Source organism: Aquarana catesbeiana, linkage group LG07 (assembly GCF_042186555.1).
Source record: "Aquarana catesbeiana isolate 2022-GZ linkage group LG07, ASM4218655v1, whole genome shotgun sequence".
Lineage (NCBI taxonomy): Eukaryota > Metazoa > Chordata > Amphibia > Anura > Ranidae > Aquarana > Aquarana catesbeiana.
This window is the reverse complement of record NC_133330.1, coordinates 346367499-346383081: the sequence shown is the minus strand read 5'-3', so window position 1 is coordinate 346383081 and position 15583 is coordinate 346367499. Positions and strand designations below refer to the sequence as shown.

The window sequence follows — 15583 nt, the reverse complement described above, 5'->3', positions numbered from 1 at the left end:
TCTCTCTCTGTCTCTGTATCTCTCTCTCTGTCTCTCTCTGTCTCTCTCTCTGTCTCTCTCTCTCTCTCTGTCTCTCTCTCTCTGTCTCTCTCTGTCTCTCTCTCTGTCTCTCTCTCTGTCTCTCTCTGTCTCTCTCTGTGTCTCTCTCTCTGTCTCTCTCTCTGTCTCTGTATCTCTGTCTCTCTCTCTGTGTCTATCTCTGTCTCTCTCTCTGTATCTCTCTCTCTCTCTCTGTCTCTGTATCTCTCTCTCTCTCTCTCTCTCTCTCTGTCTCTCTGTCTCTCTCTCTCTCTCTCTCTGTCTCTCTCTTTCTCTCTGTCTCTCTCTCTCTCTGTCTCTCTCTCTGTCTCTCTCTCTGTCTCTCTCTCTGTCTCTCTCTCTGTCTCTCTCTCTGTCTCTCTCTCTGTCTCTCTGTCTCGCTCTGTCTCTCTCGCTCTGTCTCTCTGCCAGGAAGGGAGGGGGGATGGGTCATAAGAGGGCCAATGAGAGCTGCAGAGCTGGAGGTGTGCCTCTGTGTAAATCCAGGAAGTGAACAGGCAGCAGCTTCAGCTGCCCACAGTAAAAATGGCTGAGCCAGACTCAGTGGAGGGAAATTTCTGCAGCATATTTGGCAAGTAGAGATTTCCTCCCAGTATTTATAAAATAATATGCAGAGTGGTTGGAGGGAAGCTTCAGAATGGCAAAGATGTTTTTATTACAAATGATGTCAGCAGACTGCAGTTCCTCTTTAAGAACTGATCAGGAGAGGAGCCGGGATAACGGCGTGAGACTGAAGGGGGAGGGGCGGAGATGTAAGACGCACATCGGGGGGGGGGGGGGGGGGGGGGGGTTATTTTATTTTTTCAAGCAGGTTGTCCATATTGAAGCCTCAGAAAAGCTCCTCACCTCCTCCATGTATAAGTAGGTGGTAGAGATGGCGCAGCGCCCGCCCACGCCCCGGCGTCCTCGCTCACGTAACAAGTATTGTCTGAGTGGAAGATTTAGACGGTGGGGAAGTTGGGCGGAGGATCCAATCCCGAGCCTCTAATCAGCCTCCTGTCCTCCTGGTAAGAGCCCGGCGTGCGGGGCAATCAGGACAAGAGCACCGAACGAAGCTGCTGATTTGTGTCGCTCATCAAGACGATCGGGAGGAGGTGAAGAACGGGTCGGGGCGCAGAGCGGCTCTCAGCTAAACCAACATTATCCATAATTCCCACATCTCCACTTCTGAATAACAATGGGGGAGGGGTGGAGGAGACACGGAGGGGGTGTGAGCTGCACTATGCACACAACTGATCATCTGCACCCCCCCCCCCCCAACATGACACACAACGATCGGAGAGATCAGCGATCGTCAACTTAACCCTTTCACGACTAAGCCTATTTCTGACATTTGTTGCTTACAAGTTAAAATCCGTATTTTTTGCAAGAAAATTACTTCAAACCCCCAAATATTATATATATTTTTTTTAGCAGAGACCCTGGAGAATAAAATGGTGAGGGTTACAATATTTTATATCACACGGTATTTGCGCAGCGGTCATTCAAACGCACTTTTTTTGGGGAAAAAAAAGACACTTTCATGAATTAAAAAATAAAAACTAAACAGTAAAATTAGCCCAATTTTTTTGTATAATGTGAAAGATGATGTTACACCGAATAAATAGATACCCAACATGTCATGCTTTGAAATTGTGCACACTCGTGGAATGGTGACAAACTACGCTACCTAAAAATCTCCATAGGTGATGCTTTAAAAAAAAATGACAGGTTACGAGTTACAGAGGAGGTCTAGTGGTAGAATTATCGCTCTCACTCTGACGATCGCTGCGATATCTCACATGTGTGATATGAACGTTTACATTTTCTGGGAGTGACTTATGTATGCGTTTTCTTTGCTGCGCGAGCTCGTGGGGACGGGGGGCTCTTTAAAATTTTTTTTTTTATTGATTTATTCTTTTCTTTTTTACTCACCCGGAGAGTGATGTCACTGCACACCGAACATTTCAGTGCTGGCTGAAGAGAACGGGGGGGGAGGGGGATGATGACAGGGCCTCTTTAGGATGAGACGATTTTGTTTTTCTACAGACAGAAAATAACACGACGGCAACAATTTCACAGGTTTGATTCGCAGATAACGCTGCGCTCACTTATGTGTTTCACACCAACACAGCAAGTGTGAGAGGGACTGGAGGAATAATGGGGGGGGGGATAATGGGGGGGGGGGGGAATAATGGGGGGGGGGGGTTTAGCTTATTTAATACATTAACTTTAGTGGTTCTAAAAGGGAAACAGATTCTACTTACCTGCTCTGTGTAATGGTAATACACAGAGCTGCCCCCTTTACCACCTTCTTCTGGGGTCCTCTGCAGACGCTCTACGATCCTCTTTTGCATTCACCAGCAAAGCAAACGAATCGCTATGGGGGTCGCACACCTGAGCTGAGCAGGACAGTGTGAGTCCATAGACACACAGAGCGCCTCAGCCACAACCCCCCCCATTGGACTGATTGGCCCCCAATGCTGCCTCCGTGTCCTGTGAGACCAGGAAAAGGGAGCAGTGCTGGACCCAGAGAAGGTTCCACTAAGTGTTTTGGATTCGGGGGATATTAATGCCTTCCCCTTAGGGTTCTTTCACACTGAAAGTGCCGGCCGTTAGCGGTAAAGTGCCACTCGCTTACCACTGTTTGAGCTGTGCTCAAGAAGGGGTTAAAAACTCCCATGTTGCAGCACTTCCGAAGCGCTTTTCAGGCGCTGCGCCTGTTCATTGCAATGGGCAGCAGTGTTTTGGGAGTGCTGCATACAGCGTCCCCAAACCGGCCCAAAGATGCCGCTTGCAGGACTTTTTCTAATGTCCCGCAAGCGCCCCGCCCCCCCGTGTGAGAGCGCCCCGCCCCCCGCGTGAGAGCGCCCCGCCCCCCGCGTGAGAGCGCCCCGCCCCCCGCGTGAGAGCGCACCGCCCCCCGCGTGAGAGCGCACCGCCCCCCGCGTGAGAGCGCACCGCCCCCCGCGTGAGAGCGCACCCCCTCGTGAGAGCGCACCGCCCCCCGCGTGAGAGCGCACCGCCCCCCGCGTGAGAGCGCACCGCCCCCCGCGTGAGAGCGCACCGCCCCCCGCGTGAGAGCGCCCCGCCCCCCCCGTGAGAACCCTGGCACTGACCAGATCAAACCTTGATCTACCTATTTTTTTTTTATTGTTTTTATTTTATTTTTGTTTGTTTTTTTACACACATTTTTATTTTTATCTTCAAGGAAAGAGAGATACATTGTATCTCTCTCCTCCATTCACAGAGAAAGAAAACATGGGGGTGGGCATTACAGTGACTGATCACTGTGGAAGCCAATCAGAGGCTATCACAGCGATCAGGTGACACCGGAATTGTGAGTTCGGGGCCCCCGATCGTTAGTTCGGGGCTCTCGGTGAGACCCCAGTCTCTGTGCTGGGAGCGCGCTGCACAAAGGGAGGTACACAAATATGGGGCCCCACAGAAAAAAGCCCAGTCTACTGGGGCTGTATATTTGTGTGAGGTGGTAATGCAGGGAATGCATTCATGTAAAGAATGTTCTGACTTTAGAACCACTAACAATTTTTTATTTTTCTTTGAAAACAAACTTGATCCAGCAGCAGATCACTTCTAACAATCATCGGTTGCTTGCTCTTATCCAATAGCTGTCATTAAGCAATCGATCACTATTGCAGGGATCTGTTGCTGAGGGAGATGCAGAGCCGCCTCTGCTGGGTCCTGAATTATCAAAATCACAGGAAGTGTTGATGATGTCACAGCCTTTCCTACACCGCTAGTCCAGAAGTGAACGGATCCCGTCACAGGCCCCGCCCCATGTGTGTGCAGACCAAAGAAAACACGTGTGCTCACCATGACCGTTACTCTGCGGGAGTGCGTTGGTGATGTTCGGGAGGTCGTTGCCATAATTGCCGTCCTCCAGCGGACACACGTCCATGTCGCTCCACTTCTTCAACTGCCGGAGCCATGCAGCCTTCTCCTCCGGTTTGCAGTGAGGGTTCAGCACAATACACACCCACAGCGCCCCTAAAGAGAACACCAACCACAGAGGGCTTTAGTACTTCTACAATAATAAGTTATCATCTATCTGGTGAGTAGGGAGGATCCAATCAGGAGAAATCGCTGCTTCAGCACTTCTCCATTCTCCAGAATATTCGCATGGCGAGCCAATGAGGGTAATGCAATGTTGGAATCCAGGAAACCGCTTAATATTCATTGCAGAATGAGCGATCCGAAATACACGGATTCAGGAGAATCAAAGCTGGCAATTGGCTGATCCAGATGGTTCGCTCATCAAATCTGCCAATCAAAACCAGTTCTGTATCCACCAATCAGAGAAGTAACAAATCCAGCTGGGGAACCATCACTTCAAAGATCTGATGCAAACCACGATGCTTGCAAAGATTTATGAATGTATTAAAGATAAAGTTTAGGGGTGGAAGGCTTTACACTTACACTGGTCCAGCTTGCACCAATGTAAGTATGTATATATATACTGTGTGTGTATATTATATATATATACACACATATAGTGAGTACAGTACACCCCTCCTGTTTGTGTAAATCTTTTCTTCTATCTTTTCATGTGACAACACTGAAGAAATGACACTTGTCTACAATGTAAAGTAGTGAGTGTACAGCTTGTATAACAGTGTAAATTTACTTTTCCCTCAAAATAACTCAACACACAGCCATTAATGTCTAAACCGCTGGCAACAAAAGTCAGTACACCCCTAAGTGAAAATCTCCAAATTGGGCCCAAAGTGTCAATATTTTGTGTGGTCACCATTATTTTCCAGCACTGCCTTAACCCTCTTGGGCATGGAGGTCACCAGAGCTTCACAGGTTGTCACTGGAGTCCTCTTCCCCTCCCCCATGACGACATCACAGAGGTGGTGGATGTTAGAGACCTTGCGCTCCTCCACCTTCCGTTTGAGGATGTCCCACAGATGATCAATAGGGTTTAGGTCTGGAGACATGCTTGGCCAGTCCATCACCTTTACCCTCAGCTTCTTTAGTAAGGCAGTGGTGGTCTTGGAGGTGTGTTTGGGGTGGTTATCATGTTGGAATACTGCCCTGCGGTCCAGTCTCTGAAGGGAGGGGATCATGCTCTGCTTCAGTATATCACAGTACATGTTGGCATTCATGGTCCCCTCAATGATCTGTAGCCCCCCAGTGCCGGCAGCACTCATGCAGCCCCAGACCATGACACTCCCACCACCATGCTTGACTGTAGACAAGACACACTTGTCTTTGTCCTCCTCACCTGGTTGCCCCCACACACGCTTGTCACCATCTGAACCAAATACGTTTATCTTGGTCTCATCAGACCACAGGACATGGTTCCAGTAATCCATGTCCTTAGTCTGCTTGTCTTCAGAAAACTGTTTGTAGACTTTCTTGTGCATCATCTTTAGAAGAGGCTTCCTTCTGGGATGACAGCCATGCAGACCAATTTGATGCAGTGTGCGGCATATGGTCTGAGCACTGAAAGGCTGACCACCCCCCACCCCTACAACCTCTGCAGCAATGCTGGCAGCACTCATACGTCTATTTCCCAAAGACAACCTCTGGATATGATGCTGAGCACGTGACCTCAACTTCTTTGGTGGACCATGGCGAGGCCTGTTCTGAGGGGAACCTGTCCTGTTATACCGCTGTATGGTCTTGGCCACCGTGCTGCAGCTCAGTTTCAGGGTCTTGGCAATCTTCTTATAGCCTAGGCCATCTTTATGTAGAGCAACAATTCTTTTTTCAGATCCTCAGAGAGTTCTTTGCCATGAGGTGCCATGGTGAACTTCCAGTGACCAGTATGAGAGAGTGAGAGCGATAACACCAAATTTAACACACCTGCTCCCCATACACACCTGAGACCTTGTAAAACTAACAAGTCACATGACACCAGGGAGGGAAAATGGCTAATTGGGCCCAATTTGGAGATTTTCACTTAGGGGTGTACTGACTTTTGTAGCCAGCGGTTTAGACATTAACGGCTGTGTGTTGAGTTATTTTGAGGGGACAGCAAATTTACACTGTTATACAAGCTGTACACTCACTACTTTACATTGTAGACAAGTGTCATTTCTTCAGTGTTGTCACATGAAAAGATAGAAGAAAAGATTTACACAAATGTCACTGAGGGGTGTACTTACTTTTGTCAGATACTGTATATATTCCAATTGATAAGGTGAAATGTGCTCTGGTGATCGTTCCCAGTACAAAGCAATCAAGACTTCACCCAGGCAATATTTAGATAGGAAAAACGAAGGATTGCTGCACTTAAAATGTATTTAAAAAAAAAAAAGTTACAAACAATGCACAATGTGTCCGTTTATTTTTATTTAAAATGGAACACATTATGCTTTGTTTGTAACTTTTTTTTTTTATAAATATCAAGTGCAGCAATCTTTCGCTTTTTATTTTATGTATATATTAAAAAAAATTCTAGGGGATTGCTGCACATAGAATTTTATGAAGAAATAAAAAATAAAATTATACAAACATGATCACACCTTTCTTCAGATAGGAACACATCGATATACACATTTAAATACATTTTAGGAACATTTGGAATCAATTATTCAATCAACACAAAATGAAGGTAATATCTACATAATATGTTCATTATTCACAGAGCAGGGAAGTGGTAAAGGTGGTTGGTCCACTCCCCATCATCTCGTCAGAAGCATCCAAGCATTAACCTATTATTGGAAATATAAGAATTTATATAAAGATCTATAAAACAAGATACTGCGGGATCAAAGTTCAGTATATCTACAGAGACCATTCAATAGTATTTCAGAAAAGATGGTGAAATAATATGAAGATATATATATATATATAAAAAAAAAATGTACAAAAAAATATTATATGAAAAGATACAAATCCAGTCCTGAATTGAATCCCTCTGGGTACAGTGTGTCCAAATGATGGATCCATTGCACCTCATGTTTCCTGGTAAACTCTGTTACACCACTTATACCTACAGGTGAGTCTATAATAAGACTTACCTGTAGGTACTGGAAATACCGGCACATGCACTCTGAAGGTACGACTCTGGCATACAGTGTTGGGCCTTCAGAGTCTGTGCCGTAAATGGCGGCTCCCGTGTGCTGGGGGTGGGGGACATCATCACGCTTCCAGGCACTCATGTAGCCGGTGGACCCGCGAACCTGAAAGGAAGACCGGGGGAAGATAGAAACCCTCTCAGCAGTGACAGCGTGGCGCTGGAGGGCCTCGTTCTCTGGAGGGCCTCGTTCTCTGGAGGGCCTCGCTCTAAGGTAAGTGTCTCATAATGTGCTAGTATGTGATGCACCCCACACATTATAACATCCCAGGGAGCTTTTTTTGTTTTTACCAGCTGTGGTTTACTAGCACTTTAAGCTGAGACACCGCATGTACCTTTTCTATAAAATCTCCTGCCAGGGGTACTTGGATCCCAAACCATATACTTATGCTGGGCAATCATTAATTTTCCGAGTTGTCTCCCCCACATGGGCACTTCATTATATCATGAGAATCTGAAGACTGACAGGAAAAGTAGCCTTTGATATTAATATTATAACCTCTATGTGGGGGTGACAAAAACTTCCCATTAATCACAGAGTTACATTGTGTGCAACTTAAAGTGGAGCTCCGCCCATCACTGCAACAATTAAAATCCAGCAATTACACACACTGTGCACATACCGGGTGCCTACTGCGCATGTAAGAGGCACCCGCTGCGCTCTCCTACTGGCCCGGCGGCGGGGGAAGGAGGAGGGAGCCTAGCGCTAATGTCAACAGCTGTGGTTGTCAAAGACAGGTATCCCCCCCCCCCCCCCCGAAAGGTGCCAAATGTGGCACCGGAGGGGGGGAGACAAATTAACAGAGGTTCCACTTTTGGGTGGAGCGCCGCTTTAAGCACCGCAAAGTTACGGGTTTGAGGAATTCGCCGGAGAACTCGGGGAGCGGCTTAGTATCGGCACTGATATCGGGACCGGTGCAGCCATAAAATGTAACCACATAAATATCACCAAACCTAAACTTCCACTTTTATTTTTCCCCACAGAATTTATTAGCCATAAAAACCGTTCTTCTTCCCAGCAGAGATTTCATCTATTTGCAGACGTTCAGCGAGGAGGAAATTCTCCGGCACGCCACGCCTGCATTTACTGTAACATAATATATATATAATTTATTCCTCCTACACATAGCTGACTTCCTGTTCAGGAATCCAATCAGGAATGGAAGGTCTCGGATTTCGGGGTGTGGACTCTAAAGGAGATCACTGTGTGAGAAGGATCAGATGGAAGCATTCCCTGACTCATAGACCACGAGCCAATCACATGACTAGGAGGGGCGGGTTCTGTGTATCGGGGAATGTCATACAGGAAGAGGCGGCTCCCTTCACCGTCTTCCCACACAGCACTTTGTGAACCATCCCTACAGGGAATTAGTCTGGGCTGCGCTGTGTGTGAGTGGCGAGGAGCGCCTCGAGTGAACGGGTGTAAGCGGCGAGGAGCGCCTCGAGTGAACGGGTGTGAGGGGCGAGGAGCGCCTCGAGTGAACGGATGTGAGGGGCGAGGAGCGCCTCGAGGGAACGGGTGTGAGTGGCGAGGAGCTCATCGAGCGAACGGGTGTGAGGGGCGAGGAGCGTCTCGAGTGAACGGGTGTGAGGGGCGAGGAGCTCCTCGAGTGAACGGGTGTGAGGGGCGAGGAGCTCCTCGAGTGAACGGGTGTGAGGGGCGAGGAGCTCCTCGAGTGAACGGGTGTGAGGGGCGAGGAGCGTCTCGAGTGAACGGGTGTGAGGGGCGAGGAGCGCCTCGAGTGAACGGGTGTGAGGGGCGAGGAGCGCCTCGAGTGAACGGGTGTGAGGGGCGAGGAGCGCCTCGAGTGAACGGGTGTGAGGGGCGAGGAGCGCCTCGAGTGAACGGGTGCGAGGGGCGAGGAGCTCCTCGAGTGAATGGGTGTGAGGGGCGAGGAGCTCCTCGAGTGAACGGGTGTGAGTGGCGAGGAGCTCCTCGAGTGAACGGGTGTGAGTGGCGAGGAGTGCCTTGAGTGAACGGGTGTGAGTGGCGAGGAGCTCCTCGAGTGAAAGGGTGTGAGTGGCGAGGAGCTCCTCGAGTGAACGGGTGTGAGGGGCGAGGAGCTCCTCGAGTGAACGGGTGTGAGGGGCGAGGAGCGTCTCGAGTGAACGGGTGTGAGGGGCGAGGAGCTCCTCGAGTGAACGGGTGTGAGGGGCGAGGAGCGCCTCGAGTGAACGGGTGTGAGTGGCGACGAGTGCCTCGAGTGAACGGGTGTGAGTGGCGAGGAGCTCATCGAGCGAACGGGTGTGAGGGGCGAGGAGCTCCTCGAGTGAATGGGTGTGAGTGGCGAGGAGCTCCTCGAGTGAACGGGTGTGAGTGGCGAGGAGCTCCTCGAGTGAACAGGTGTGAGTGGCGAGGAGCTCCTCGAGTGAACAGGTGTGAGTGGCGAGGAGCTCCTCGAGTGAACGTTCACACTGAAGGATTCCGTTACAGATTTTATTGCTGTTTTATCATTAAAGGGTAACTCAACTTTCGTGGGAAAAAAAAAATTAAAATGAAAAAATATATATATTACAGAGTATACAATCGCTACACAAGTCACATTGTAACTGAATGTTATTTAAAAATCTCTTTCCTTTTCTATCTGCAGCCGCTGTCATCTTCTGTAAAATGCAATATGACCACCTGGAGGCGCTCTGTACACAGAATCCCGCCCCCCCCCCCAAATGTCATTTCCTGCTTGTGTGATTGGCTCGCTGATTTTACCAGAAGTCTGCACTAAGATACAAGTCAGATTTTGGGCATCCCCGGCAACACAAATGTCATTATTGGTGAGATACTCCCAAAAAGAGATCACGTGTAAAGGGATGTAGACCCTGCCAGCTTCCTCATTAGAGCCCTGCAGGTTCAGCAGTTGATTGAAAATGATAAATGCATATTACACCCAATTACAAAATCCTTTTACGGTGTTTGCTGGACTTTAACGAGTAACTCCCCTTTTGTTGAAAAAAAAACCCTCCCCCTCTAGGTGATCTATGTACACTGCAGGGAATAAACCCCTCCCCCCTCTGGGTGATCTCTGTACATGGCAGGGAATAAACCCCTCCCCCTCCGGGTGATCTCTGTACATTGCAGGGAATAAACCCCTCCCCCCTCTAGGTGATCTATGTACATTGCGGGGGAATAAACCCCTCCCCCCTCTGGGTGATCTCTGTACATTGCAGGGAATAAACCCCTCCCCCCTCTGGGTGATCTCTGTACATTGCGGGGGAATAAACCCCTCCCCCCTCTGGGTGATCTATGTACATTGCGGGGGAATAAACCCCTCCCCCCACTGGGTGATCTCTGTACATTGCAGGGAATAAACCCCTCCCCCCTGTGGGTGATCTCTGTACATTGCAGGGAATAAACCCCTCCCCCCTCTGGGTGATCTCTGTACATTGCAGGGAATAAACCCCTCCCCCCTCTGGGTGATCTCTGTACATTGCAGGGAATAAACCCCTCCCCCCTCTGGGTGATCTCTGTACATTGCAGGGAATAAACCCCTCCCCCCTCTGGGTGATCTCTGTACATTGCAGGGAATAAGCCCCTCCCCCCTCTGGGTGATCTCTGTACATTGCAGGGAATAAACCCCTCCCCCCTCTGGGTGATCTCTGTACATTGCGGGGAATAAACCCCTTCCCCCTGTGGGTGATCTCTGTACATTGCAGGGAATAAACCCCTCCCCCCTCTGGGTGATCTCTGTACATTGCGGGGAATAAACCCCTCCCCCCTCTGGGTGATCTCTGTACATTGCGGGGAATAAACCCCTCCCCCCTTTGGGTGATCTCTGTACATTGCAGGAATTGTAACAAACTTTGTCGCAGATTCTGACCTTTTGTTATTGTTCGTTTCTCTGTGTCCATGTGCACAATGATAATTATAAAGTCACTCCCATTAATGTTCAAACAGCTGCTGCACCTGCAGGGTCTGCATTCCTTTAGAAGCGATTTCCCTTTGGGAGAATCTCACCAAAAATTACATTTGTGTTGCAGGGGATGCCCAAAATCTGACTTGGTGCAGACTTCTGGGAAAATCAGTGAGCCAATCACACAAGCAGGAAATGACATATCTGGGGGGGGACTGCGTTGGGCGGCTATTCCAGCTCAGTCCCAAAAGTGCCTCGTCTCCCAATCTGCCCGTTACCATGAAAAACAAAAACATGGCATGCCGTACTTTTTCTCAGCGCTGCACGAGGCAGTCCACAGCCTTCCACCGCACAGCCGGCAACTGAGCTTTATGGGATGTCTTTGTGATGTCTCAATAATAAAGTTCATTAAAAAGTTATAAATAAATCAGAATATAATTGCTGGAACAATGTAATTATATAACAATCTGGAGTTCAGCACTAATACTCGGCCACTGTAAGGGAGAGAGAACTTTCATTGGATGGAATGGATACTTTGATACATTATTATTTGGTGGATGATTGATACATTGATAATTGATTGATGATTGATACATTGATAATTGATTGATGATTGATAATTGATTGATGATTGATACATTGGTATTTGGTTGATGATTGATAATTGGTTGAGGATTGATACATTATTATTATTTGGTGTATGATTGATGATCTCTAGATGGGAACATTGATTTCCGGTTTCTTCCCAATCCCCAGGGAACTCTCCAGGGACACTCACCCAGCTCATCCCAAAGTTGCCGGCACTTATCCGTCATTCCGCTCCCTTGTTGCCTCCACAGCGCCAGCCGGGGGTCGGCCATGAACTGCTCCGTTATCAGCGTCAGCATGCGCGCTCCATTGGAATCTCTCATCCGCAGCATCTCTCGCACCTGGGGGAACAGACGCCATCATTAACGCCAACACTCCAGCTGCATCGGAACACCAGAGACTCGCCCTTCCCCCCTCACTTCCTGTGTGGTCACCAGGACAGGAAACAGGGACACCGACCACAACAAAGAGCTGACCTTCCCCCGACACCACCCTAAAAAAACACAGAACCATGACCCGGCATTCCCCTTTATATGGATGTCCCCCCCGGACTGCACCTTTAGTTTCCGCTCCGCACTGTGCGCCATAAACATCTGACAATTTCTTTTTTTACATTGGTTTAACCCTTTCTCCTCCTTTACTACACCTCTGTGTGCTGCAGATCTCCTGCACCCTCTTTGCTGTCACTTCATGTCTAAATGCACACCAGCCATAGCTGTATGTCATTTCTCAGGACGGGTGACAACAGCGGATCACGCTACGCCCAACGTGCTGAAACAACCACCAAGACAAAGTGTTGTCACCCTATGACAGGATCACCAGAGATCATATAAATGAAATAAAACATCAATAGGAGAATATAATTGTTGGGTTTACATCGGATTTAACCCTTTCGCTGTCAGAGCCGTTTTTGTGGGGTTTTTGTGCCCCATGCTTATAAAATCATTTTAGGCCTGAAGATTAAATGAACCCCCAAAGCAGACACCCCTGAGAATAAAACAGCGGTAGCTCCAATTTTTTATGTCACATATTACTGCAAATATCAGTAAAAAAATACACTAAAATAGTGCAATAAACAACCAAATTCATTTGTAAAATCTAAAAGATGAGGTTGCACCGAGTAGACTGATACCAGACATGTCACATCTTAAAGTTGTGTGCGCCCGAGAAACTGCGACAAACTTCAGCCCCCGATATTTTCCATAGATTATGCTGTAAAAGCCCCCTATAGGTCATCAGTTTAGTGTTAAGGAGGAGACCTGGTGATAGAATTATCGCTCTCACTCCGGCATGCGCAGTGGATAAGCAACGTGTCTCACAATCAATGTTTTCATGTGTAGCCGCCCCCGATGCGTGCGTTTAGGTGCGTGCATATACGTGGGGGTGGGGCCTCAAAAAATGTGGGGAATTTTATGTGCTTGGGTGTCACTTAAATTTATTTGAAAAAATTGTTTTTACTCAAAGTGTAACTATTGGCATTATTTGCTTTGGATGGAGTGGAGAGGGATTAGACCCCCTGTCAGTGTTTATTGCTGTCTGTGCCCCCATTAGGGAGATTCATCCTCTCTGTGTGTCCTGTTTACCATCATCATTGAAAATCTATGGGACAGGAAGTGAAATCTCCTCAATAGGACACAGATGGTGAAGAAAGAAAAATGTGACAGAGGATATAACCCTCGCTTACTCCATCCAACATTGAAGAAAAATTGCCTATACTTCTACTGTAACTTTTTTCCCTCCATCACACTGAGGACAAAAAGTCCCCTGGCCTGGCAGCGAAAGGGTTAAACAACAAGAGCCCCGGACACAGGAGATATTCGGTGCAAACATCAACCCCCTTTAAAAAGTGCCCACATATGTAAACGTGTTCAGACTACATGTGAGGTATCGCTGCGATTGTTGGATCGAGAGCAATAATTCTATCCCTGGATCTCCTCTGTAACTCAAAACTGGTAACCTGTAGAAATTTTTAAAGTCGCCTATGGAGATTTTTAAGTGTCAAAGTTTGTCGCCATTCCACGAGCGTGCGCAATTTTGAAGCGTCACATGTTAGGTATCAATTTACTCAGTGTAACATTATCTTTCACAATATAAAAAAAAAAAAAAAATTGGACTAACTTTACTGTTTTCTTATTTTTTAATTAAAAAAAGTGTATTTTTTCCAAACAAATTGCGTTTTGTAAGACCGCTGCGCAAATAGGGTGTGAAAAAGTATTGCAAAAATTGCAATTTTATTCTCTAGGGTGTCTGAAAAAATATATACATAACGTTTGGGGGTTCTAAGTAATTTTCTAGCAAAAAAAAAAAAAGATTTTAACTTGTAAACACCAAGTGTAAAAAATAGGGCGGGTCCATAAGTGGTTGAAGCCCCCCTTTTCCTGCTGCACATGTTAAGCAGGAGGTAACAGGTTAAAGGCCAAGTTCACCTTTTAAGAAAAAAACAATAAATGCATATCTATTTTCGTGAGGGGGGTGCATCTATTTTTTCCCTTCAGGAGCCTGGAGAGCATTGCACCCATAATCAGTGGATCAGGGGTGCAATGTCAGGCTCCTGCAGATATATCCCTATAACCCCCATATGGACTGACTGTTTACAAGCTGCAGGACTTGTTAATGAACTACAAGAGCGCTCATCAGCCCCCCCCCCCCCCCCCCCCCCCCCCGCTGTCCATTCAGAACTACGAGCCGTCCAACACGGTGGCTGCGGGTAGTTGTAGTTTATCCATTTCACAGAAAACTGTGAATAAAAGACGCAGCCGCGTGGGGGCGGAGCCCCGCAGGGTGCCGCTGTTTTTTAATTCTGACGGCGAGTACAGGGAGAAGTTCCCCTTTCCCACTGAGGCGGGGATCGGGGGGGGGGGGGTTGCGGTTGCAGGAGCTGGTACATGTTGCACATTCCGCACATTCCACCCTAAATACAGGTACATGTAACATGCTGCGAAAGGTGAACGTCGCCTTTAAGGCACCTTTAAAGCTTTACCTTAGCAAACATGGAGTTGAGTTGTTTTCCCGAGCTGTAGTATCCACCCTGAGACAGGAAGAGCTTCACCTGTTCCCTGACTTGCTCTTCATCCAAGTGCCAGCAGTTTTCATCATTGATGCTGGCCCCGGCGGTGGGATCGGGGGCCCCTGGAAGCAGACACAAGCAGCTTAGAAACTCTTATATTAATACAAAAAGACAAGAACTGTATTTACATAAATGGGAGGTTTCAATGAACCAGTTCTAACCAATTTCATCGATCCGGGTGGACGTCATATGATGACCTCCCGAAACGCACCTCGCATGCAGCTGCGGCACAATCGGGCACAGCTGATGACTGATCAGTACCGGACCACTGCCGGTACCATGTGACCAATCACAGCAGAACACATGACAAATTGTAAACAATGAATGGCTTCCTTTCATGCCATTCAATGTGTACAATTGTGTTGCTAGCTGTGATTGGTCAATGTGATCACATGGTACAGACCGGGCAAATCACATTCTATCTGTACTATGTAATTAACTGTGGCCAATCACAGCACAACACACTGAATGAATCGGTTTCATTCAGTAAAAACAGCTGCTTATAACCAGTGAAATTCACTACTATAAACAATCAGGTGTAAAAAAAATTATAATAATAATAAAAAAATGGTAACACTGTATTGCTCTGGTCACAGTGTGAAAAAATTTTAAACAGAAAAACAAATGTAATAAAAAAAATATTTACTTTTTTAATTATATACTGTCACCAGTCAGTGTCCCTGATCACCACCACACCCATTATGATAATTCTCTACTACACTGGTGACAGTATGTAAAAAAATAAATTGTGGAAAAAAAATAAATTATTTTTTCATTTTCCAAAAAAAGTGAAAAAAAAAAAAACAACTTTAAAAAATTTTGCCATGCCTCTTACTAAATACTTTGGACTGTCTACTTTCCAAAAAGGGGTCATTTGGAGGGGTTAGTTAAGAACATATTTAACTCCTAACTGTTAATCCCTTCCCAGCTGTCATTAGTACAGTGACAGTGTATAGTATTCGCACTGATCAATGTATTAGTGTCACTGGTGATGTCAGTGAGTAAGTTCCCACC

The 15583-nt window shown here is 47.1% G+C and overlaps 1 protein-coding gene across 1 annotated transcript in view; it reads right to left on the bottom strand.

Annotated features, from left to right (window-relative positions):
- ZSWIM5 (zinc finger SWIM-type containing 5) overlaps nt 1-15583 on the bottom strand; it is a gene marked incomplete in the record, with an annotated part of 122381 nt that overhangs the window by 22793 nt on the left and 84005 nt on the right. The window contains 3 exon segments of the mRNA XM_073594005.1: nt 3853-4026; nt 11693-11843; nt 14483-14631. Of these exon segments, the coding sequence (XP_073450106.1) occupies nt 3853-4026; nt 11693-11843; nt 14483-14631 (474 nt within the window).